This window comes from Solea solea, chromosome 1 (genome assembly GCF_958295425.1).
Source record: "Solea solea chromosome 1, fSolSol10.1, whole genome shotgun sequence".
Classification (NCBI taxonomy): Eukaryota; Metazoa; Chordata; class Actinopteri; order Pleuronectiformes; family Soleidae; genus Solea; species Solea solea.
The window spans coordinates 2,457,068-2,484,178 of record NC_081134.1 but is presented as its reverse complement, the minus strand read 5'-3'; the positions used below and the strand labels follow the sequence as shown (position 1 = coordinate 2,484,178).

The 27,111-nt window shown below is 40.9% G+C and overlaps 1 protein-coding gene across 10 annotated transcripts in view; it reads right to left on the bottom strand.

Moving 5' to 3' along the window:
• LOC131471006 (partitioning defective 3 homolog) overlaps window positions 1–27,111 on the bottom strand; it is a 224,019-nt gene that overhangs the window by 60,394 nt on the left and 136,514 nt on the right. For 7 of the 10 annotated variants that reach the window (XM_058647180.1, XM_058647200.1, XM_058647190.1 and 4 more), the window contains 6 exons: window positions 22,953–23,103; window positions 18,352–18,538; window positions 16,327–16,472; window positions 8,418–8,648; window positions 7,214–7,475; window positions 210–338 (listed from right to left, as the gene is read on the bottom strand). In XM_058647180.1, the coding sequence (XP_058503163.1) occupies window positions 210–338; window positions 7,214–7,475; window positions 8,418–8,648; window positions 16,327–16,472; window positions 18,352–18,538; window positions 22,953–23,103 (1,106 nt within the window). Of the gene's footprint in view, window positions 1–209; window positions 339–7,213; window positions 7,476–8,417; window positions 8,649–15,202; window positions 15,350–16,326; window positions 16,473–18,351; window positions 18,539–22,952; window positions 23,104–27,111 lie in introns of those variants that run through there. The other 3 variants (XM_058647259.1, XM_058647236.1, XM_058647253.1) reach the window with 3 other exon arrangements.

Sequence of the window (27,111 nt, the reverse complement as noted above, 5' to 3'; positions counted from 1 at the left end):
GGCAACAGAACTACAATATTTCCAATCCAATCCAATCGGTTGGATTGGATTGGATACTACAATATTTGAGTTCAAAGCATTTCTTAATCCAGATGATAAGCCCCGGAACACGAGCTCCAATGAGAAATGATTTGTTTGACTGGGAATAGTTTGCAAAGAGTCCTGACCGGCCCAGGTTGGCATTCACTCCCTTTCCAACAGAAACCTACCTCTCCTGCTCCATCCTCATCTTCAGCGTCTCCTCATCAGAAACCTGCGTCTCCTCGGGCCGCCACTTGCTGGAGCCTTTACGGTCCATCTTTTCCCCTGGACGCTCGTCTTTCCGGTGCTTCCCAAACCTGCAACATGGAAACATGCACTCAGCGACACATGAACCCAATGTAGTTTTCTTTGTCTAGTGATAGGAGTGGAAGGAGCGGTGACAGTCAAATGGCAGAAAGGCTGCTGCCAACTAGTGGCTGGAGGCTTAAATACAACACAGAACCGCTGAGTCGCTGTTTATCTTTGTGGTATAAGACAAAATGATAAATTATATAAAGAGTAGTTTTACAATTCTACATGTGAAGTGCAAAGAAGATGAATTAAAAGTGTGTCACGGCAGCATTTAAAGGAGATATTTTAAACCAACTAAGACTAAAAATATTAATACCTTATTACTTTAAATAAACAAAATACAACAATTTTGACATTTCTCTGTAATCAAACAGACTTCAGCCCATGGTCCAGTGAGCTCACACAAAACGTCACCTGAGACCACAAAGACTCCCCCAGCAGCTGCGACTTAACACTCAATCAAACCCTCAAATGAACCATGCGGAAAGTCCTTCTCACAAGTTCAAACTCAATTCAGCTCGTTTAAAGTTGTACAAGTGGTAAACGAAGAAGGTGTAGATGCAGTAATTATATTCATAGGGAGGGAGTGACGGGTAATGAAAGAGGAGCCATTGCAGAGATATTTCAGCTTGATTGACTCTGTATAAAGCTGCAGCCTGTTGAAGAAATGACTTTGGCACCGCGCTTGCTTCCACAATGAACCTCCGAGATTATTCACGGGGAAATTGGCCTGCAGAGAATATCTATGACTTCCAAAGACACACACGTGTGTATGTGTGTGTGTGTACGTGTGTGTGTGTGTGTGTGTGTACACGTGTGTGTTAATGACATAGACAGACAACTCTGAACAAGAGGGAAAAAGAACGAGCATACACTAGAGAAAGTCAATGAATCAGAGACTCAAACGAAACATGGTGAAAATGCAAAAACAAGAGGTGCTGAGGTGTGTGTGTGTGTGTGTGTGTGTGTGTAACTGAGGTACAAAGCTAAAAAAGAAGATAAAAACATGGTGAAGCAAAGACAAAGTTGCGTGATCAAAAGCAAAGGAGGACTGAAATTTCTGTGTGTTCATGAATTAAAAAGAAAGAGCGCAAATTGCCTTGTTATGAGTCAGAAAAGGCAAACACAGTGCGTTGAAGTGTTTGAATGTGTGTGTGTGTGTGTGCGCGCGCATAAAAAAAACCAGAAGAAAGAGAATTGAAAACAAGGGGAATAAAGAAAATCAATGACAGAAACACAGAAAAAGCAGAACAAAAACAAATGAATCTGTGGAGAAATCCAAGGCATGCAAGAGTGTAGGAGTGTGTGTGTGTGTGTGTGTGTGTGTGTGTGTGAAACACTGAGAGCAAAGAGAAAAATAAAGGTGAGAACCAAAAAAAATAAAGAATGAATGAATGAAATAATGAGACGGAAACTAAGAGTAAATTAAATGAAATCAAATCCTTAAGAATTGTTAAAAGGAGTGAGTGGTCGAGTATCTTTAGGGGGAAAGCAGCATTTTCAAACTCGAAAATGAAAGGTTTTTGCATCAAAGTGATGGAAAATGGAAAAACCACAGGTACGCCGAGCTGTGCTGTATGCACACGCCGCCAATTAAATGTAAACAAGAGAAAACAAAATGTCAGCAGATGTCAGGGTTTTGCCATTGCTTTCTTTCTGATGATGAGGAGGATGAGCCAACAAAAAAAACGGAGGTTTTGGGTTTGTAAAGCCTGGCGTGTGCTGTATTTGATTGTCTGTGGAACCGTGACGTTGACAAGTGTTGACAGTGTAACAGTCATTTTGCTTCTAACACATTTCTAACTGCCTTTCTCACGCCTGGGGTTGCAACAGAAGACATTTTCATGGTTAGATTCAGAGCATCTTGAAGACTTATGGACCAAAGTCCAAACACAACACAATCTGAGCCTGAGCAGAACTTGTCTGACATGGCTTTGGCACACACACACACACACACACACACACACACACACACACACACACACACACACACACACACACACACACACACACACACACACACACACACACACACACACACACACACACACACACACACACACACACACACACACACACACACTCACAGTGAAAGCACAGATCTTAGAGACGCAAACGTCTGGTCTGTTTGATGACCATCGTTTTTTTTCTTCTTTTTTTAAACTTTCATGAGCAGTTATTCAGATAATAACTTTGTCTGAGCTCCAAGACTGAGAGTTTGACATACAGAAGAAAAACTTAATCTTTTCAGTGATGATCACTATTGTCAACATTTCTGATTATGTTTTATACAACCAAGATGATCCTGGAGAGAGTTTTGGTTCACATGCATCTCTAAAATCTGAAAAGTGAGCATCTCATTATGACTCTGATTAAGTGAATGTCTCTATACTAATAATGTGATTTTTAAAGGGAAATTCCACATCCCCCCCCCCCAACTATGATGTTGTGCCACGTTGAAGGACAAACTCAAGAAAAACGTGAGTGAAGAGGAGGAGTAAGTGCAGCAGGGAGGGCGGTGAAGGCACAGACTAAGGTCCATTACCTGATTAATCTAACTGTGGCTGTCTGAAAGACTGACGGCTTTCTGTTAATGCGAAGAGCAGGAGCAATCTATCACGGCAAGAGATGGTTGACATTTTCTCTCTCCCCACACCAGTAACTCTCATTAACGGCCCCTTAAAAAAGCCCAAGTCTCCGTGTAACACACACACACACACACACACACAAACACAAACTCACACACACTCTCCCCAAGATTTATGAGTGGCCGGGAAAACTTTGAAGAGGAGACCAAGCATTAACCATGACACTGTGGCATTTCATAATCTCATATTCCAGGCACAGTTAAGTCGGCCTCGTCCTGTGAGCACCAACACCATCGATAAAGACACTTTGACGGGCTTCCGAGGATTGACGCGTCTACTTCAAAATGTCAGGGATTGAGCTGATTCAGTCCGGCAGACCACCGCTGTGTGGCACAGACGACGCTGAAAGGCCGTCTGGAGGAATCGTAGGCAGTTTCCGGGACGTCTGTTGGAAATTAAGATCAATCCAAGAATGAAAATTACTGTGTGATCAATGTCAAAACTACCGGCGATGAAGGCTGAACCTTTGGTAAGAATTAAAGATGGAACAGAGAGAAGGTTATTGAGTGTGTTTGCCACTTTACAATAACGGAGGGGAACAGCAGCAGAGACGTGGACATTGACGTCGGAAGGGGAACTTGAAACTTCTATCTCTTTTCAACCTTGTAACCAGAGGGTTGTCAGTTCAAGTCCCCACCAGGTCAAAGGGCTGTACCCCTGAGCAAGGTAGCCAACCCCCATTGCCAGACGATGTCAAAAAACATCGCAATTTCCTATTTAAGAAAAATCCACCCCAGCAAATTCCAATTGGGTTTGATTGACGGAGCTACAGTTACAGTTAAAGTTAAATAAACAGTTAAATATAAATAAATAAGTTCTCAGAATGTGAATGCTTCACTTGTGTCGCTCTCATGATGCAAAAGTTTACTGGCCACAAACCAAATGTGGTGTTTTTTTTTAAATATCTGTGTTCGAGTGGAGCGTCGCTGCTAGTTTCTCCGAGTGGCTCTTCAGCAAGTCAAGAGCTCCGATGAGTGCCATGTCACTGAGTGACTGAGTGAATGAGTGACTGAGTGAGTGAGTGAGTCCATGTCAAGGAGCTTATATGTGATGTACGTATGTAGGACGAATGGATCAGGAGTGGTAGGCCTCTGTGTGTGTGTGTGTGTGTGTGTGTGTGATCTTCCAATGCCTGAACCCTCTCATGTCTCGAAGGCCTCACACTCGGCCCCAATCAAAGCCTCATTACCATCAACTCCAGCCAACTGAACAGCCTGCCAACTCTGTAGCCATGTCTCCCTCTCTCCCTCCCTCTCTCCCTCCCTCTGATCATCACTTGCACTCAGATGCAACACCCAGTCTGGTCGCTTGGCATCGACAAAGATGGTTGCTGCCCAGAAATCCGAGGGCTGCGCTAATTTTGCAATGGTTTCACAGTGTGTGTGTGTGTGTGTGTGTGTGTGTGTGTGTGTGTGTGTGTGTGTGTGTGTGTGTGTCCTGGTGCCGTGAACAGGTCTGAACTTAGAAAAGACTCTCTGTGTGTGACAAGCTTCATGACGCACTGCAGGAAAAGCTCTGTGAGGCAGGTCTCACCGTCTGCTGTGGAAAAAACTCACACTTCAGACTTAGTCTTAGTCCAAGTACAGTAAGTTATAACTCTCTCTTAATATATTAATATGTCAGATTAACTCTTACCAAACCACAAATGTGACCTGTATCACTTCCTGAGAGCTAAAGGACTTTAAATAAATCTGCCCTTGAAAATGAAGCTTTCGTAACTGGGATCACTGAGTCACATGACGTGTTTTTGTTTATGGTGGATTATTCCTTTAGGTTGAGTGTCTGGGTGTGTGACGGGGGGCTGGAAGCACAGATGAGGGGTAAATGCATCTCACATCATGGTGTGTGGAGCACACAGCTGTCTGTGGCTGTAAACACTGGGCGTGGATCACACTGACAGTCAGTCACATGTTAATGGAGCAGATCTGATGAGGACAATATTGAGACGATCACACACACACACACACACACACACACATAACACTGATGTTAATGGAAATGCACACCACTCATTATCAGCTGGTGTGTGTGTGTGTGTGTGTGTGTGTGTGTGAAGTGAGTGTCTTGCATTTAATGTGAGGATTTGATTTAAACATATTTTTTATGTTATCTTACCATGACTGCGTTAGTATAATACATTATTCATACATTATCATTTATCAATATACATTATCACACTCAGATTGGTTAAGTACTTAAGTCCAGTGTACAATTTGGGTGAAATTAAAGTTAAAATAATTAAACCTAATTGTATATAGTGTACAATCACCCAGGGCTGCAGCGATTATAAGATTATGAATCGATTACTAAATTAATCGTCAACTATTTTGATAATAAAAGGTTTAAGTGTTTTTTTCATGAATTAAAACAGCTTCTTAAATGTGAATATTTTCTGGTTTCTAATTAATCATCACGACCGATTCATTCAAGACATTCGAGCACATTATCATTTCCAGGTTTGAAAAACACTGATCAATATATAACCAGAATGTAATCGACAGATGAATTGATTATGAAAGTAATCATCGTTGCAGCTCTACAATCACCTCATCGTTTGAATTGTTGTTTTTCATTTTCCCAGAATGAACCACGTTTTTACAAAAGCCCACAATGAAGACACAAGGTGTGATGATAACTCAAGGCTTCACAGTTTCTCCAACACACTCAAGGCCCTGGTATTCAAGGCCCTGGCATACTTCTGGTATACTACGCGGACCCAAAGCCCCACCTATGAAGTTGTCGCCAAGGAAAGTCATCCGACCCACGAGCCGGGCTGACTCCCCGACTCCCCCGCCCGACTGACCCCTTGACCCTGATGAGCCACTCGAACCAGACGCATCCGAGGGAGCTGTAGCATCGCTCTCTTCATCTTTGGTAAGAACGCATCCTATTCCCTGCGTCCAGACTTCTACCGCCACCCGATGGTGAAGTCAGATACTACAGGACCCTGACTCGCGAGTATACCAGGGTCCATGAAACTTGTGCGCACAAGTGTACCAGGGCCTTTAGGTGAAGGATATTCAGTTATTCAGATATTCAGTTCAGTTAAGCTTAAGTTTTACACGCTGTACCTTTAAATGATGAGCTTTTGGGAGCTTTAACACCCAAACATAGAGCTGTCCCACCGTGATCAGATCACTGTCGTCTCCAACTATCTCTTGGAGGGTGTTTTGCTTTCACCAGACACTGCACCCAACCTCGTCACCCTTTCTTCTCACTTTCCTCTCGCTCTCACACCATCTCTGTGGATCTCATTATCTTCCTCTCTCAGACAACAGTCATTGTTTCACCCTTCGCTGTCGCCACTGCTTTAACTAATATGATATACGGATATATTAGCGGCCAGCCCCTGAGGTTTTCTCCACCAATTTGGACACCAGTGATAATACATACTGTGTGTGTGTGTGTGTGTGTGTCAGGGAGAGGATTTCACTGAGTTTAGCTCCAGGAGGTTAGTTTGAAAGGTGGATGATGCAGGGAACTGTATTAATAACAGGAAAATAAACCAGAAAGTTCTTGAGTTGTGTCAGTTCACCACAGACAGCAGCTCTTCCAGATACATGTGTGTCCATGACATAATCATCTGATCTGTTATTCAAACAAAAAAAAGATAGAAATACACAGTATTTCACTCAGTCAAGACATATGAAGTGTTTGCTGAAGGGATTACTCCGATGTGTGGATGAGTCAGAGTACACATGCAGTATATCTCTGGTTTAGGAAAGTTTCGTGCTGAAAATGAGAATTTCTGCTACAAAATGTACCGACGACACAATATAAGGTCTGAACACACTGCAGAACCGACACTGTGTTCCCTCACGGCAGCGACCGCATGTAATAATGGAGTTTATTTAATACCAGGAGAGAATCATTAAAGGGATAGTCTGGGTTTCCTTTTCTGAGGTTTCTGTACGTAGTCATCACGCAACATGTCAGTTTGGAGACACGTGGAACAGGGACTGTGCTTTATTTATCTCAGCTGTTGTAGCATCTTAAACGATAATCAATAACATTCTAACTGTACAATATATTCTGGATATAGTAAGTGGTTTACTACGGTGTCAACACACTCTGAATCATGTCCTGGTTCCATCGAATCCTGTTCCAAATGGTATAAGAACCACTTTATAAACCTGAATTTCCCCTTTAAATAAATAGTTTTAAATCAGTATTAATCTGGATCAATATTAGAACACATTTAGTAAGAAGCTGATTTGGAGTCCTTATCTTACCTGAACATGTCGCCGAGTCCCTTCAGCATTCCCTTCTTGGCTTTTCCCTTGTCCTTCTCTTTTCCTCCCTCCTGCGTCTTCTTCTTCTCCTTCCCTCCCTTTTCTTTATCTTTTTCTTTATCCTTGTCCTTCTTCTTCTCCTCTTTGGCGCGGTTGGTGCCGTTGAGCAGGGGCTTGTCAGGGCCAGAGAGCGGCGTCTGGTCGGCCACCGTGGACACGGAGTCTCGCCCCGATCGCGAGCTCTCCTCTGTGTCCTCCTCCACTGCAGAGGACATAAAAGAAGACACATAGTAGACAGGCAGAGACAGAAACCAACACAGGAAAAGTAATATCAATTCAATAAATGTGCAATTAAAGTCATTAAACTGCATATATTATCACGAGACTGAAGAGCTCTGCGCCTTAATGACAGTTATCATTAGACACTTGATGAAATGCAAAACATGATATTTAGTTCAGAGAAAACAACAAATCATTTTTTCTTTTTTTACCTGTGGGATTTGGATGAGTATTAATAAGGAGAGACTTTATATCACCATTCTGAGATTATTGATTCTCTGGTGCCAAATATTGATGTGAATAGATTTGTTAAACACAGCGTTCAGACACAGATCTTCCTGCCAATTTCTCTCTCAGTGCCATCATCTCAAGACATTATGTGGTGGAACTTCTCGTAGGAATAACTTCATGTAAAAAGGATCATTTGGCCGACACCTATGAAATCCTGCACTTCACTGTTTGTTTGGTGGATTGATGATTGTCTTGTAATATCTATACATATATAAATGTTTAATTTCACTGACTTTCAACATGTTCTTATACAACATTCCCGCAAGATGGCAACTCCATCGCCGGCTTGAACCATTCTTTGACTTGTTTTGTCCTTCTTACGGCGTCTCATACTGACAGGTGATGTATTTAGTGTCGTATGTGGTGAGCTGATACCTCCTGACTCAGCAATATGCCACTGCCACAAGCAGTGATACAATCAGCTGCTGCTAGACACTAAGCATTAGTCAGCGTGCTGTCACTCCCATGCATTAGTGAGCCACAAGATCCTTGTGAGGGACAATCACTGCTCTGTTAGCATGACTCAGTAAAACCACGATGCAGCATCCAAGTAAAAAAAACAGGAGTTCCATGGTGATCCGTCTCACTGTAGGACCACACCCAGCCTGTAAATGTTAAACATGTGATGTCTTACACGTCTCCATGCCCTCGTCCTCCTCCTCCGGCGGAGCCGGTCGGTCGTACGACTTGTCGATGGCCGCCCTGAAGCTCTCGTTGCAGCCGCGGCCCCTGATGATGCGAGGGCGAGGCCGGTGAAAGGGGAGGTCACCATTGAGGGTTACCTCGGCAACAGCCGTCTGCAGGCTCTCGAGGGAGCTGGACTTCTTCAAGCCCAGTGACGGTCCCACGTCCTTTGTGGAGGAACCTGGTGGGAGGATAAAGACGACTGTACAGCGGGAACATGAACACAACTGTTTCACTCACTGTGTTTCCATCACATTTCTGTTTATTATGTGTGTACATTACAGGGGCAACTATGTCCCAATGAGAGCTAAAAATGGTTGCTATGGTAACCTGCTGCCTACGGTCTTACAGCTGGCAGTGCAGGTGATCATATCACAACTTGATCCTTGTTGAGGATTTGTCCAGAGGAATTCAAAATGATGCATTACTATGTCTTTCTGGATTATTTCTCCCGTACTTTTCCAAATTTTAGTTCATGTAAATACATGTATTTGGATGAAAACACAGTAAATGACACTTCATGTCTATTCTCTACCTGCCTCCTCTAATTCACGACCCATTCAGACCTGGTTCTGAGTGACCCAATCACAAGTGTGCAGCTTTAAGTTCAGGTGTGAGCGCGTCCATCACACATTGAAGACCTTTTAGGTGTGAGAGCACATGTTCACCCTGTATTGATGAATTGGTGTCTATTTGTGATTGGATCATTAATAACAGGTCTAAACTGGGCCAAACAGCTAGAAAAAGAGACTAAACTATCTCAGGTAATCCCTATTGGAGATGGATTGAACGGTCATGTTAAAACCCGTCACTAATTGAGGTAAGTAAATAACTTTAGAGTTATTACCTGTACTTCTGAGGTTAGTTTTAAGCAACCACTTCATTCCCTTTTTGTTATTTTATTACATTAGAGAATACAATCTACTAATCTAGATTGACCTCGGTCCCCTTTCATGCTAATTTGATTCCATTTTCAAACACACTGTTATCCATCTCATGGATAAAACTTTGGTTGTGATTGAAGTCGAGTTAAAACAGTGTGGAGGATAAATGATGATGTTACATCATGGTGACAGGGTGATTTATGAGGATGAACGGAGAGGATGACACAGAAAGCAGAAAACGGGGAGACACATAAATTCAAAACGTCATGACTAACATTATAACCAAGTTTGAAATCAGACGTTTTCCACTGCGTCCTCTTAGATTTTGACTAAGTGCAGTGCAGCTGATGAGTTTACTGGGTTTTTTTAATGCTTCAGTTAACCTCAACCACGGCCATGAACATCGACCGCAAACAAACACATCAACAATCTTTCTACTGGCTCCATTTTGTTGTGTTTTCCCAAAATCTATTTATTGGATTTTAACCATAGTCTGTTCTCCAGAAATGTTAAGTGCCACATTTTCTCCTTCACTCCATGCAATGCAGAGCAGAATGATGGATGCAGAAGGATGCAAGGAAAGGTTCCAAAGGACTTTTGTGATTCAACAAGGACGAGGTTTAGAAGAAATCTTTCCTTCCAGTTTCATATAAATCAGTTCACTTGTTTTGACGTATCCAAAACAGACAGGATACATCAATATAATGCAGCTAGTGAACATAGAAACCAAACACCAGCTTAAAAACAATTCCTATTAACATTTCCATTTGTGCTGCAATGGAGCATCTGCTCAGTGAGTTTCTGGTGCATGTGAACCTGCCTCGTCTCAGCAGATAACAAGCAACTCTGACAGTAACAATCCATATTTAAACCTGGATACTGTGTGTTTCATCACTAAAGAAGAAGCTGATCGATCGCGTGTCTCCTCGTGTGATACTCCTCCTTACTGACTACACACTTCACTACCGAGATGTGGCTCGGAATAAAAAGAACCATCAGCGAAATCGGAGAAACATGACAGTTTAATTATACTGAGACTGTTTGTAGCGGCGCGGGCATCATTTTGGTTCCTCTATGACACGTTTCACAAGCCGCGAACGTGTGCGGTGGATAATAAATGTCCGTGAGATAAGGTGAAGATGTATGGAAGTGAACGGAAGAGTTCCATTCTCCTGGGTAGTGTCACCTCTGAGCTACTGTAGAACGAGTCTGCACAACACAAAAGGCCTGGAAGACGTGTGAAGACGACAGTGAACAAAGGAACAAGAGAAACAGGAGAAATCCTTGTTAACAGCGAGGCTGTCCAAAGAAAAAAGAACGGAGCGGACAAACTGACGAGATGCAAAGAGAACAAGTGAGAGGCTGCCTCCAATTCATTCTCATCATTCTGTCCAGTCGCCTTAACGTCTCACTGAGAACTCAGACTGATAGACTTTTCACACTGCACTCCTCTTTCAGAGAGGCTTTGCCCACGCAGCACCATTCCACTGCAGTCACACTTCACAGGCATTTAGAATTTGGTCACAAAGATTAAGAAACTAATTTCCTAAAGGAGGAGTTATCAATGAACTTAAACTTAAGAATCAGGCCTGTTTTGGTAGCCGGTCTGCATTCGGTTACCTATGAAACCACTACAGCCCTATACATAAGAGGTTTGTTTACCATGTTCATGAGACATCATGTGAACTAAGGATGTCCTGTACACGACGACTTGTGCCAAAAATCACCAGTTCACAAGTTCCACTTGACCACAGCAATACACACAGAGAGCAACGAGCTGCAAGCTAGTGGCAGAAAGTAGTCAAATGTGTCCAGCTGAAGCCGACATCCAGCTTTTATCTCTTCTAGTGAATTTTATATCTGAAATCGTTTTGTTTCCATAACTATTTGTACTATTTGAGCTGCTATCTTGATCAGGACTCCCTGGAAGAAAAGATCTTGTATCTCAATGGGACCTTTCTGGCTAAATAAATGATGAATGAATGAATGAATGAATGAATGAATGAATGAATAAATAAATAAATAAATAAATAAATAAATAAATAAATAAATAAATAAATAAATAAATAAATTACTTAATTAATTAATTAAATAAATAAATAAATAAATTAATAAATAAGTTAAATAAATAAATAAATAAATAAATAAATGAATAAATAGAATAAGAAACATGTCTGCTTTCAAGGTCTGTTTTCATGTTGGCATGGCCATCATGCGTGCGAGCATACGATTACTAACATGCTTGTGTTGACGTGACATTCTGGTGGTTTCTCAGTTTCTCGCATTGTTGTGCCTTTAAAAACTCGTCTCGTCTGTTCTGAATAATCAGTGGCACTGTTGTTTGGAGCAGAGCTGATAAACATCCGACAGAGTTAAGCTTCAACGGCCGGCCTCACAGTAACAGATACAGACAAATCATGTGGCAGCTGGAACCTAAGAGAGGTCAGATTGGTGCCGACACCAGACTCGGCTGGAGCTGGCAGCAGTGTCACGAATTCAGTCTGCACCACGGAAGTTACGCTGCCTCTGTAATCTCTACACAGATCCCTGCGTAATGAAAGAAAATGACATAATCTAATGTATTTTATTGACGACTATGCTTTTCAAAGCAGTGTCGACTCTATAAATGAGTGATCAAGTCAATCAATCAGAGCCAGTCCCAGCTAACACTGGGGGAAAAGCAAGGGAACACCCTGGACAGGTCACCAGATGATCACAGGACCAATTTAAAGTCTCCAATTAGATGGTATATAGTAAACAGAGCCCCACCTAATTGACATTTGAAAGAAAAACCTTCCTCCTGTGAGGATTCACTGAAAAAACAAGCCTATAATAACACGAAATGTCATTGACAAATTGAAAACAATTCAGTGTTTCCTCCGTCACAAAATTCCAATGGACTCCTCGACAGGGAACGACTCCCGGGACATTTCCACGCAGCGATTTATGACACGTGAAGAAAAGCATCTCAGCAGCCAGACGTCCAGTATTGTCCAACATATGGCAACGGCCTGTGTCAATAAATCTATCGACCAATCACAGATCAGGAGGCGAGGGTTCCTACTCCACATCGCTAAAAGCTGCCTCAGTCTTCAGTTTCAGCAGGATGATTGTGTTTTGGCTTTGGTAAATGGACCATGGATTATTTACACTTTTTTTTTTTTAACGTTAAAGTCAGTAACGTGACACCAGGGGCCCACATAGTGAAAATAAACCTCAGACAAAAATCTATTAGCCAGAAACATGAGGGAAATATCAAGAGTATTAAATGACAACTGTTAGAAACATCTTCTTTTCTCATGAACCTCAAACTAAATATCCACCTAATACACTTTGAATCACTGGAGGAAAGTGAAGCGGTAGTGAGAATTTCAATGAAGAGGCAAATCACTCTAATTCAGACAAGACAATGGGGCCTAATTAAACATTCTTTGATTTGCAGCGAAGGCAGCGCTATTACCACCAGAAACAAGTGCTCTCATATCACGACCACGTTTTTATGTTACTTGATGAGGCCATTGAATGCTTTTAATGACTTTAATTGGGGATCCGTGTGAATTATGTACAAACATTAGTTTCTCTAAGATAAATGTTCCATGAAATGGAGGCTTTGTGAAGCAGGTACAGCCAGCACAACTGTCAGGTTACAGAGAGCCATCAAAAGCCACGTGTTACGACCGGGAGTCAATGTTATGTCATTTAGCAGACAGAGATGTACGATCATCTCCACAGGGGGAAGTTTGTGTCACGCTGTGGAACTGTTGTGTACACCTTGTGTGATTGGATTATATTCATGAAATATTGTATGGCTTAAAACTCACAAGCCAGTAAGATAGTCATAATATTGCTATGTACTTGAGCGGATATTAGAGAAAGGAAAGATAAGTGACCTGTGAACCAAATATAAGACGTAAATAAAACCCTGCTGCTGTACATTACAGAACATTAATATCTATCCATCCATTGTGGAAAGTTGGATTCACTGCTCACAGGTCAGTCACATCTGATAATACCCACTCAGAACTGTCACTGTTTCACCAGTTATCCCTAAAGGACGCGTGGAGCCTCCAGACTGCTTTGCATGCTAAGTCTAAAAGTCACAAAAGTACTGGAAGTAAAGTGGAACAGTGTGACTGAACCTCTCACGTCTCCCTCTTTCTACTTCACCATGTTTTCCTTCAGTGAGATTTGTCCTTTTGTCCAAGTGGCTGATTTCAGAGGCAGGCCTTCTATTCAGTCAAGGCCGACAGTGAAAATACACTAGAGTTGACAGTGATGGATGACACGCTGTCAGCTCGCTGCCTTAACCAAGGACAGAGTGCTTTCTCTACTCTCTCACACACACACACACACAAAACAATTAGTGCTACAGCTACATCTGAGGCAAAACGGGTGGAAATCAAATCTGCAGTGACCCGACTGCTTTCACCACCGTGTTCCACAGCGACCTCAGACTGTGGCGAGAACTGCGAGTCGTCACTCCGCGCGCTGACAAATGTGCCTCGTCGAGACAGAGCGCATCGGAAACTATGCAAATGTGGGGAGAAAAGGGTGAGGAGCGGCGGGTAAACGCTCCGGAACACACTCGCCGAGATCACAGAGCTCAATTTACATTTTCAGATCAATACGTGCAATTTAAAGGCCGTCACTGTTGTTCCAGCACACCTGCGTCACGTCCTGCACCAATTATCCATCGATCCCTTACACTAAGCCACAGACGCGGCCTGAGGTTCATTTAGAGTTTTTAGCACAAACATCTGCTTCACCCCTGCAGTTAAAGGGATAGTTTGGAACTTTGGAAGTAGGGCTTTATGATGTGTGTATATATATATATATATATATATATATATATATATATATATATATATATATATATATATATATATATATATATATATATATATATATATATATATATATATATATATATATACACTGTATATACATATACATGTGGTATATATATACATATATATATATATATATACACATATACATATATACATATATATATATATATACACACATACATATGTATATATATATATACATACATATACATATGTATGTATGTATGTATATATATATATATATATATATATATATATATATATATATATATAAACCCTAACCCTCCCATAGGCTGTAGGTCTGAATGTCATTAAAGTAAATCTGAATTAAATGTTTCAAACTCTAAACCCTATCAAACGGGGTGATGGAGGCTGCAGTGGATCAACAGCTCCTGTGTGCTGTGAAGTAAAATCACTATTTCAGTCAATGGACTCTGGTGTGGGAGTGAGTAGTTTACAAAGGATCACAAATTGCTGGTACCAACAGCGTCCTGTGTGAAATATAATGGGGATGTGCAAGTACCTCAAACAACCCCAACCCAAACCATCTCGTTTAAAAAATGCTTTCACACCAAAATGATCTGTCATGTCAAAGTGAATACAATGATGACAAATAAATACAACACAGACCCTCTTATGTTGTATTAACCGAAGCAAACACAGAGAGCAAAGGTGGATCAGAGACTTTGGCCAGAGGGGAATAAGTCGGCTTTGACAAAGAAAAGAACACTTACACTTAAAGATGTGTTCAGACATCAGTGGTTAAAATGTTACGTGAAAGTAAACCAACGTCGAGCTCGTCTGTATGCTGTTGCCTTTGTAAATCCATTATAATGCACATTTCCACAGCAATGAAGCAACAAAACACAAACAAAGTCACGTCACTGCTGCTTTTTGTTTCCATTCATTCCAGCTGGTGCCATTTCCTATTCTCTTAAGATAAATGTCTAAAATTGAAATAAAGCTGATGCCCTAATGGACTTATACCCCAGCCACTTATACCCCTCTGAGCAAGGCAGTGGAAATGCACTATGAGTATAAAAAGTGATGATGGAGGTGGTGGCGAGGTTGAGTTTTCCTTTCTACAGTGCACCGGTCCTTACCTGTGTTGATCTCAGGACGAGGGGTGAGGTTAATCTCGTCGGCTACTGTTAAAGGAAGTGGGGAGGAAGAAAGGGGGGAGGGATACAAATATTTGGGGTTCAGTTAGTGCTCACGACATTCCGCATGCAACATCCAGGTTGTGCTGCAAACATCACAAACGCACTTCATCTCAATTAGGATTGGACACCATGCGAGGCAAGGAGGTGGAGGTGGAGGTGGAGGTGGAGGAGGGAGGGGCAGAAAAAATAGGATAGCAATCAGACTTGTTGTGATATCAACACGGCACAGAGCAGCAATCTGGTCAGGAAGATTAGATATGATTATAGAGAGAGTGCAGGCAGAGACAGCGCTGCAGCCAAAGCAATCAGCGAGTGTTCAGAGCCATTTCAAGGTGAATCATCAAACTCAAAGTTTGGCAAGAGTCGAGACTCTGTTTTCATACATGTGGAAAAAGAAGCTGGGATACACCTGAATGTAAGAGGGACAGGCATGCAGGCATATGAGGAAACATTTAAATGAGCTCAGGTGCACTGACTGGGGAAAAAGCCGAGAAAGTTTGGCAGTTACTAGTTTACTTTCAAAGACTAAAACGATGAACACTCATCACGGTGAGTGTGTTCTGTTTAAAAACCCCCATATAAAACAGGACCAGACACTCAGGAAACTACAATATTTAAAAGGCCATTAAACACATAATAGTGTTTTTTGTTTGTTTTTTCCCCCCAGAGGTCATGTACTATCTTTTTCAACATATATTATTTATTGTTTTGACAGTTTTCCTTGAATGATATCATGCTGTGTATAAAATAAAAGCCCTAGAAAATACTGTCACAGTCTGGTTTAATGAACCCTACAAATTACAAATTAAACTGCTTTATTGCAGCCTATTCCACTATAAATGTGATGGAGCGAGATTGCTCCTCTGCTTCTTGACTGGAGGTTATCAAACTCTTTAAAACTCTTTATAAAAACTTATTTGACTTGGTCGGAGAGGAAAGGACTTCTTAGGGGAAAGCTGTACCTAGATCCATGCTCTTGGACTTGCGTGTTTTGATGATCTCGAGCTGCCCGGCGTCTCCAAACTGCTTGGTGCGTTTCTCCGACATGCTCTGACGTCCGAACCCTTCCCTCTGGAAATTGGGATGACTTTCATCTAGAGGGAGGGCGCTGAATGCAGCGTGGTGAAGACAGGAATATTAGAAAAGAAAGAAACTTCCAAGTGTCTCAAAGGACAGATGGATTATAAATTATAACCATTAAAACTGCATCGTCTATATACATGAAATATTAAAATCAATATACGACAGGAAGCAGAAAAAAATAATCCAAGTGACTGTGAAGTGAAGTGAAGTGGCACGGAGATGGAGTTAAATGAGGACTGACACTGAAAAGTTGTAAGAATCGTTAGATCAAGAAAACATAGGAAAAGTAGAAGAAATGTAGGAATGGTGCGGCAATATCAGAGAAAAACATTTCAACTAAGAAAGTAAGTGATAGAAAGTAAAGGTTGGAGAGAAAAACAGTGTTTGGGGCAAACAAATGATAAGGGGAGGGAGTTAAACAAAAGGAGAATCTGAATCCAGATTACATAAAACAGATCAATGTGGGGAAGGAAGGATACAAAGTAAACAGAGGTGGGGAAAAGAGAAAGAAAAGATAAAAGGGAATGATAATCAGGTACAAACAGACAGAAGGACACAAAGTCGCTCTGTAGAGACACACACACACACACACATCCTCACACAACTGTAGAACAAAATAAACATTATTTTCTTTCTTTTCAGAAGGACATTTCTGTTAAAACCAGGATCAACTAACAAAAAAAAATATTCATATTCTTCTCATTTCTCATCTTGTATCCTTAAAATGACTTTTTAGGACAAAAAGCACCTGTTGGAGGTGAACTTTGGTGAACTTTGGACTGACGAAAATCAGCATCAGATCTTCTGGTCTGCTGGTTAGTACAGGTTAGAGTTTTTCTTTGCACATGCACACACAGGTTTGTGCAGCTAGTTAAACTAAAGCCTTTTCTCTTAACTATAACTAGAACTGCCTTAAGCAGTAAGTTAGAAATGAGGTTCTGGTCCCCATGTGGACCACTGCTCCTGACAAGATCACTGTTAATACCTGGGAAGATCCCAACAAGTAACAGAAATACACAAAGACATCAATTCAATTACCATGTCACTGTAGTGCAGTGTTGTAATGTAACAAAGTACAAATACTTTGTTACTGTACTTAAGTACAAAATTCACATATCTGTCTTGGTTATTTATATATGTAGCCACTTGTATTTTTCCTCTAACTCTCTTTGTTATTACCAAATCAAATGTTGGTATTATGGTCTGTATTTATATAGCTTTTCTAGTCCTGATGAACTGCTTTACACTTCAGTTTTCACCCATTCAAACACTTCAACATGGAGTTAAGTTAAGTCTGTATGTGGCCATGATAGAAATTGAACCCACAACCTTCCAGTGGAAAGACAACTCGTCCTACCACTGAGCCACCGTGACTCAATCCAAACTCTTAATGTACTTTTACGTCTAAAACTTATTTCTTATCAGAAGATGATTTCTGAAATGTCATAAACTTTAAGACTTTAAGTAATATTATTAAGTGACTTCTACCAAAGTCATTTTCTGCTAACATACTTGTACTTTTACTCAAGTATCCCTTTAAGGTACTTTATAGAAGACTGCTGTAGTGATGTGTCATAAACAAAGGTGAGAACAGACAATGATTTGATGGATTTGACAAACAAACGAGGACTAAACACAGAGACAGTTCCTCATCAGTGCTGTGTCAGAACAGAGGGTCTTCACATCAGGATGAGAGGCAGCACGACTCTCTGAGTGCTGTTCACAATCACACGCCAATCACAGCAACACACACACACACACACACACGCTCAGAGACGCTGTGTTGTGTTGAAGGAACAAGTCAGATGTTGACAAACGAGGAACAGAAAGTGTTTACATGTCATGTGACTGACTGAAGGTGAAGGGAATCGTGGGAGAAGAGTGGAAGCGACAGATGAGCCTACCTGTCAGTGGGAGTGGGCAGCTCTTGGGCCCACAGCGGCGTCACGTCAGCAGTGAAGCCCACGTCGTCATGGGAACTGGACGAGGACTGGTCAGAGAGGTGAGACGGGAGGAGCGGCGGCCGGTCGTCCTCGATGATCACAGTGTCGTTCTGTGGCATGTTGACGGTCGGTGAGAGCTGATAATTACCTGAAGGGGGAGAAAATAAGACTTTAAGACTCCTTTTTTCAGCTCAGGAGGAAAAAAATCTCATAAACAAATAAAAATAAAGCTTATATAGGCTGACTGGTCACAAGAATGATTATATTTGACAGCGGGAAAACTGCAGCAATCATTCAATGGAATTTTTATTTTTATTTTTATTTAAAAAAACTAAATAAATAAAGCTTTCAAAACATATTTTCAAGTTGAATAAAACTTCTCCAGGGCTAATCAAGCTTAGACTGAGTGGAGTTTGGCAGAAGACACAATGCTAGTCCTGTGTCAAAACACTATGATTAATACAAGCTGTGATCCCACAAATAAAGATTAAAAAAACTACTCTACACAGCAGCTGAAAAGCAAGGCTTAAAAAACACCCATTGATATGCAGTACATGACTCTGACTTTAATCTGTATTTTGAAAATTGGGAGCAGGGAGAATGGTGGGGTGGTGGTGGGGGGGTGGGGGTGGGGATTTCTCCTCGGCATCAAAAGAAGGGCAGCTTCAATGCTTCATAAAAGCCATGTGTACAGAACTCATGGAGAAGGCTGTTTGTCTTGAGAAAGTGTTTGAGACCCGGAGATCTGCGTCAGACCTGCTGTTTGTTTCTCATGACTGAGAACAGAGGGAATCGATGTGCTACTGCTTAGTGTGCTGCTGCTGATGATGATGCTGCTGCTGCAGAACACTAAGCAGCAGCACATCGATTCCATGGAAGACAACCAGAACACTATACTTCAATTCAATTTTATCTATATAGTGCCAAACATACATTACTTCAAGGTACTAGGCATCAGTGGAGAGAAAAAACTCTTTTAACAGACGAAGAAATCTCTCACAGAACCAGACTCAGAGATGTGCAGCCATCTGCCTCGACAGGTTGGGGTGAAAGGAAGAAATGGGGCACAGAGGAGAGGTGGGGGACAGAAAGAGACACGAGAGTCCTGCTATTGGCTGTTTTTACAGCAGCTGCACGTACACATCGCCGCAGTGCGGATATTGATATTCCATCATTGAGAATAACATGGGTCAAAATATTGATTTGGTGATAAATCGTCGTCCTTCCCTTGTGCAATATGATAATCGACACGCCAGGCTTTATGCTCTTTGTTCTCTATGTTGTGAATAAATAGAGAAATCCTGCACTCTTAACATCGTGTACTGTAACACATCATGTGATTCCCGACCAGACGTGATGATTTGAATAAAGATTAAAGATGAAACCCCAGATCTGATATCATGTGGACACCAGAGAGATACTCAGGACACATTTGAACGCCAGGTGTGAACGACCGTACTCGGCATTATCCACATGCAACAGCTGTTAATACGAGGTCTAAACAGGGGCCGAAAGTGTGTTGGACAGCATTGACAAACGTGTGTGAGTGCTTGCCCTTAACACTGGGAGACTTTCACTACATTAATTACACTGCTACAGTGGGTTCTCTGTGTGTGTGTGTGTGTGTGTGTGTCTGCACTCCTTTCAGCCCACTCCTGCTGTGTGTGTGTGTGTGTGTTATTCACTGTGATTTTGGCGGAGCACAGAATGGTCACTTCTCACTCCCTCCCTCCCTCCCTCCATCTCTGTGTGTGTCAGACCACACACACACACACAGACACACACATTATATACACACAAACATGACCACACACGCGTGCGCTCACGGCAACCACTTAATCCCATTTCCCTAAGCAGTCCAATGCGCGACACTGAGAATCCCATCAATGTCACAGTTTGAATCACTGCAGTACAATCAACTGGCAGCAACTGAGTAGAAAACCAATGAATCTGTCAAGTCACTGGCCTGGTGAAAGAAGGAAAGAAAGAAAGAAAGAAAGAAAGAAAGGAAAGGAAAGAAAAAGGGCTCTTTGTCTTAGTGCCAGCACCCGAGGGCAGCGATCCTGCCTGCAACAATAGCACTGCCATGTGGACGGAGCTCACAGCCAAAGAATCAACCTGAAAATCAAACCAATAAACTCGCATCATCTTTCCCAGTGGCTGTAATCATTTCTGAGCGAGCTACGCCGAAACAATAGGTGGCATTTCATTTGAGGTTCTACGGGAGAGACTGTTATTAGATGCTTTTTGTGCAAAAGTGCTGAATACTTGAGGGCACATGGGGGGGGGGGGGAGGGGGGAAGAGAGGGGAAGGAGGCGTGAGGAGGTTTTTTGAGATGAAAATGAGGATAGCAGGAGGTGAGAAGAACATTGGCCCACAGGCAGAAAGAGCTTTTTTTTCACTTTCTTTTCCTCTTTTCATTTTGTCTTGTCTCACTCTATTTGCATAATTAGTGAGGAGGTTATTGCCAGGGGTGCCGGGCCTTGAAAGTGATTGGCCTGAAGGAATAATTAAGTCGCTCTCTTATCCAAGGCATCTTCACAGTGTGGAAATCCATAGTGATCTGAGCTTGAGTGCAGAGCTGATATGTTCTGAATGGGAATGATGATGAGGATGAGGATGTTTTCTTAGGAATAATGCTCAATTTATATTTTGTGGCACGCTCCCGACCTCCCAGCATACAACGCTATTTCATCTATTCAAGCAAAGTTTGTGGAGCAAGGTAATCTCTGCGACACACTCACGCACATTACCCTGTGGAAAGTGCTGCAACAGTCTTTGGCAGACATTGGCATCTGAGTAGCAAGAGAATGAGGAAGAAAGGTGATATGAGAGACTTTAAACGTGGCGTAATAATAATAATAATAATATTATATAATAATAATTATTAAATAATAATAATAATATTTCGGACACGGATCTACGGGGATTTTCACATACAGCCATAGTGTTTACAGACTATCCTGAAAGCAGCAGTTTTCTGGGAGAACCAGACTGATTAAAGATGACAGAGGGGTAACAGTGAATCCAACTATCAATCATGACAACCAAGGAATGCAAATCATGTGTGAGCACAACACATCCCTGAAGCTACAGCAGCAGAACAACACTCCACTAACACTTTATTAGGTGTACTTAATAAAGTGGCCACTAATTGGACACATAAAAACAATGAATTAGCTTGTGCATTAATATTCAGTTACATAACATCCAGATGTGCCATTATCATAAACACTGCAAACACAGAAGAAGACGTTGTTTCTTGCTACAGTTTTTAATTTAAATAAGTTAACGCCTTTGTCCTTTTCATCAAATCCACACGTCTTATATGATATCAGTTTTAGTCTCTAGCTGTCAGGCTCCAGTTTTCTAGCTTTAGTGGTAAAATGTCAGGACCTGGAGATGCAATGATCCTCTTTGTCAGTGTTAAGCAAACAAATACTGTGTCTCTCTCATGCATTCACACCTGAGCCTGTCCTCTCATTATGAGACCTGGGTGTTTGTTAAGCATGGATGAACGCAGCCTCAGCGTCGGTGTGCTGGAACTCCAGACTATTAGCACTTCCTCTGTCACTCATAACTCTTACTTTCTTTTGTTTACACTTACAACCGTGTCAATGTCAACCAATTTGCGTGGCAGGAAAACAGAGTTCACACTCGCATGTTACGTTGCATTGATTAATGAGGTGGACTTTGTAGCGACTAATTAAAAAAAAAGAAAACAGATTAAAAGTTGCTGTAGTAAACTCGTCCAAGTCTCCATCCGCTTAATTAATTTACATTAGGATATTTTATGGAGCTCCTTTGCTTGACTAACTCGCAGCAGCAGATGAGGTCAAAATATTTATGGGCCTCTTAAATTAATTAATCATTTTGGTTTTTCTGAGAAAGAGTCAAGAAAAGAAATGACCAAAGAGGAAGAAATGTACAAATATGTCTGAGTTATATATCTGTTATACAGAAGCTTCTGGTTGACAGTGATCAATTTTAATATATGTCCATCAGTCATTTAAGTCCCAATCTGTCTGTCTCTCTCTCTCTGTCTCTCTCTCTCTGCTGCACAGCTGTCACACTCAGACTTAAATTTGATTTCACCTCAGAAAATAAGAATATCATTATGGTTAGAGGCTTTTCATCAGAAATATAAAAAGGTGAAAATCCAATTTCCCTTCCCATCACATGCTTACGAAGGTTACACAATATTTTTTATTTATAAGATGAATTATCACAGCTAAGAGCTCAAATTTGAATATTTAGCTTCATTTTTGAGTAAATTTCTATCCACAGCGGTTACATTTCCTCTCATAAATCTAAGACGAGCATCCTCTGCACAAGTGTCGAGTCAGCAGTCTTGTAATTGTGTGAACTGAACTAGATAAGGTTTTTATACTGTATGATTAATGTTAATTAAATGAAAGTTGTAATGAAATGTTCTAACATTTTGAGAGTGAAGGTTGTACTGAACTGGAAATTGAAAAGAACTGAAATAATAAGCCTTGGAAAAACATTTACATGTTTAAATATTCAGAGTAACAGTAACAGATCATCATGGCAGCGTTACCTATTGTGCGTGGCATCATGCCTTGTCGTGGCATCAGGTTGTCGTCGAGACCCTCCAGGCCACCGTACAGGGAGTGCGAGATGCGGCGCTCGTGGTCGTCGAGAGAAGTGTTCATGGCGTGCTGGTTCCCCACTGGGCTCCCTGGTGTCTCCTGATGGAAAAACAAAATGTATTTTATTATTATTATTATTACCATACTGATTCAATCTTTGTTCTTCTAATGTCATGTAAATAAAAATGTTCCTTATCTGGCTGTGCTCTGTGTGGTTTATTTTAATCGGATTAATCTTCGTGCACAGCAGCAACAATTAACCAAATAATGCTTTGACACATTTCAGGAGTATACTGCATTCAGGAACAACAATTAATTCCTCTCTTTGACATTTTTAGGAGAGTTAAACACTATTTAGTCTGGATTGTTTTATAATTAATACATTGTTTATTCTAAAACACGAGAGGAAATTTTATTGTTTAATTATAAACAATAAAAAGTCTAGTATTATAATTTTAAGTGCGATGTGGTTTGTATTTTCTCTCTTTTTCTTGTATTGTGCAGGATAGGCAAAAATTAGCCACATGCTTGAGCCTATTCCTTTTTAAGTTGTTGGAATTACATTTTTGTTTTATTGACATTTTAAATCTTACCTTAACTTACTTCCATTGCTGCATTTTCTCTATTATTCTTTGCTTTCCTATGCAGTATTCTTAAAACCTGAATGTCACTCATTTTAACTGACTCTTTGATGGTCACATGTTTTATTTGACTGGTTTGGAAATGAATAAAGTAAAGTTAGTTTCATTAGCATTAAGAGTTTCAGCTCGCACAGTTAACAGCCCAGTACTAAAGAGGGAAAAATAGTCAAATCAACTTTTATTTAGAGCATATTTAAAAGTGCAGAGTGACGGCAATAAAAATCAGCAAAACCGAAACACGGGAGTCTAACTCAACTACGAATGAAATGCCAAGGATAAAAGTTTGTTTTTTTAGTGAAGATTTAAACACAAACATGACACTACAAACATTAATAGAAGTCAGAAAACAAGGCAGCGGTTGAGCTAACACTTGCTAACATTTGCTAATCAGTAATTGACGGACAGAGAGGAGCTAGTGAGCATGCTAACACTAGCAGTGGGATAAATTGATGGATTTCCAATAGGCTGTTAAGCCACAGGCTGTTAGTGGGCTAGCGTTCAACTGCTAGCGTCTTTGACATTTCCCTGAGGACCTGTGATGACACACTCTTGTTTGCTGGACAAATAGACCATTTACTGGCTCTGTCAGGTGTGTGTGTGTGTGTGTTGTTTGTCCACTTGATCGTTTGTTGTATTGAACTGCTGCGGTTTCTGCATTTATTACCGCAGACGATGACAAGCCGTCGCCATAAACACAGCCATCATCGTCTGCGTCACGTAGCGCGGCGCTAACGCCGTCCCATTGTGGGTCAATACCGGATCCAAATGACTCCAATCAATGACCGTAACTAGCGAGGCCCGGCGTTTCGATTTTGGCAGAAGGTCTTTGCCCAACGATCCTTTCAGCTCACTAAAGGCTCGAGGTGCAGTAATAACCACTGGATCATGATGTAAACAAACACACAATACGATAACACGGGAACACAAGTGTGAAGTGTAATGAAGTGCACTTCGGATTAGACACTGTGCAAATTTCAGGAGTAGAATTAGAAGCAAAACAAAAACATTCTTAGGTAAAAGTAAAAGTACTGCTTAATAACACATTAGTAAAAGTATAAGGAAGAGTAATTTACCAATATATCGACAGTGTTAGAAACACAAGGTTCTAGTACTGTTTTAAGAAATCATATGATAATCATTTACGTCTTCTTTTTCATTTATAACCTGCATTTAGAATTAAAACTATGTCTAATTTTCCACAAGGATTATAAGCTTTAAAGTGTGTGGACAGTGCACAAACAGCATCATGGATAATTCAGGTTTTCTTTTCAAGTCAAAGGAGTTGGGATGCACTCGAGGGTTAAGACTAATGAACTGGAATGTTACCAAGCTTTGGCATTGGCCCCGAGGACTTAAGACTTTAAAATAGTACTCCTTTGAAATGTAAATGCTTTATGTTGTAAAAAGCGGCAAAGAAATACCTGCAAACTGAGTGAATGAACGTATTTATTTTGCACTTGAGTTGCCCTTGAGCAAGGTCTGAAGAACTGAAAACAGCTCCCGACTCATCAGACAAATGATCTGAATGACAATCTCATGTGAACAAGGCTGTATACATATATAAACATATATATATATATATATATGTATATATATATATATATATATATAAACATATATATATATATATATATATATATATATATATATATATATATATATATATATATATATATATACGTTGTGACGCAACGTGATCTGATTCAAGAAATAATTATGTGCAATTTTTTGGTCAATTGTATATATATATATATATATATATATATATATATATATATATGTATGTATATATATAAATATATATATATGTATATACATATATACATACAATTGACCAAAAAATTGCACATAATTATTTCTTGAATCAGATCAAACTAAAGTTATTTACTTGCATTGCTGAACAGAAAAAATTGTTTTAGTGGTTGAATGTTTTGCTTGATTCATTTCTGACTCAAATTTGGGTATAAAAAAGTGAATTAAATTTGTTATTTGCCAAAAAATTAAAAATAACAACATTTTTATGTCAGGTGGTCTAATACATTTGCTAAGCACTGCAAACAGTATGCATATATACTATATAATTATGATTATGATATGACATATATGCATATAAATAATGATGCTTTCCTAGAAAGAGAAAAAGTCATGAGACCACTGATTCTTAGCAAACAAAACAAACAGAAGCCAAACATGGATTCAACAAATCTACTGCAGAGACAAACTCGTTCCCAGAGTCGCCATACGGAGCGGAAACTGTTGGCACGAGGCGTCTCGACTTTAAATGAGATAGAGTAGTAAATAAATTGGCGAGCAGAGGGGTCGAGGTGAAACACCTCGCTAACAGTCGAGGGAATTCACCACCAAAATGCGGGCGCATCGACAAAACCGCGCGGCAGCTTGTTGCATATTCAGGGCGATAATTGAGCGGAGGGAAGGTCTCGATCCCATCAGGCGCCAACGGTGATGAGGAAGTCAGCTGCTCCGCGTTACTCTGGGGTTTCCATGGGGATGTGAGTTGGAGCGTCTGGGTTTGTGATTTATGCAAAGGCAAACATTTGACATTAATGCGAGATTGGTCGTCCAGGGACGGAGACACGTGGAAGAAAGTAAACTCTGCGCTGATCCGATCCCATATGTTACGAAAGGTCGTCGTGACTCAGAGCTTTCAACCGAAAATAATCAGGTGTTATTTGATTGTATTTGATGTCTGATGGACAGCTAGATATGAGCTCTATAGGGACTTTCTAAAACCAGCTCTGAGTCACATCTTTGAGTGCATTAAATTGTTGTTTTCCTGCTCTCTGAGTGTCTTGGACACCTTTTCTTATAAATAGCCAGACACTTTGACAGCCTCAGGCCTTGCCTGCAGCTCTGCATGTGAAGCAGATATTGACGAGACTCGCAGCGGTGGAATTTTATTCATCCACCGCGCTCCACTGTGAAGTCTCACTGCCGTGACATGTCCACAGTGCACACACATCCACAAGAGGTGCCTGTTTAAAAACCAACACCCAGCAAGATCCTTGAATATTACTGCATACATGCATAAGCCGGATGTACAGAAACACAAGATACATGCTTATACACACACTGGAGCAGACACACACATACACACACATACACACAAACTCACAAACTCAAAACACAGCTCCGGGCTTAGCCTCTGCTTTCAATTACCAGACGGACCAAGGGGAAATCAAAACTTTGACACACCAGGTTGGAAAAGGAGAGCGAGGGAGCCGGGCGATGCCTGAGGCATTACACAAGCACGCTGACGTGCACGCTGCCACACACACACACACACACACACACTGCCGCAGTGGTGCACACAAGCCTCGGCTTTCAAACAGGCGACAAACCAAGGTGTACCGAGAATGTAAAAACATGACATTGAGGGGAGGAGAAAAGTTGTGCAGCTCAGTTCACAGCCATGTTTTTGTTGTTATTATTATTTTCATCTCAGGGG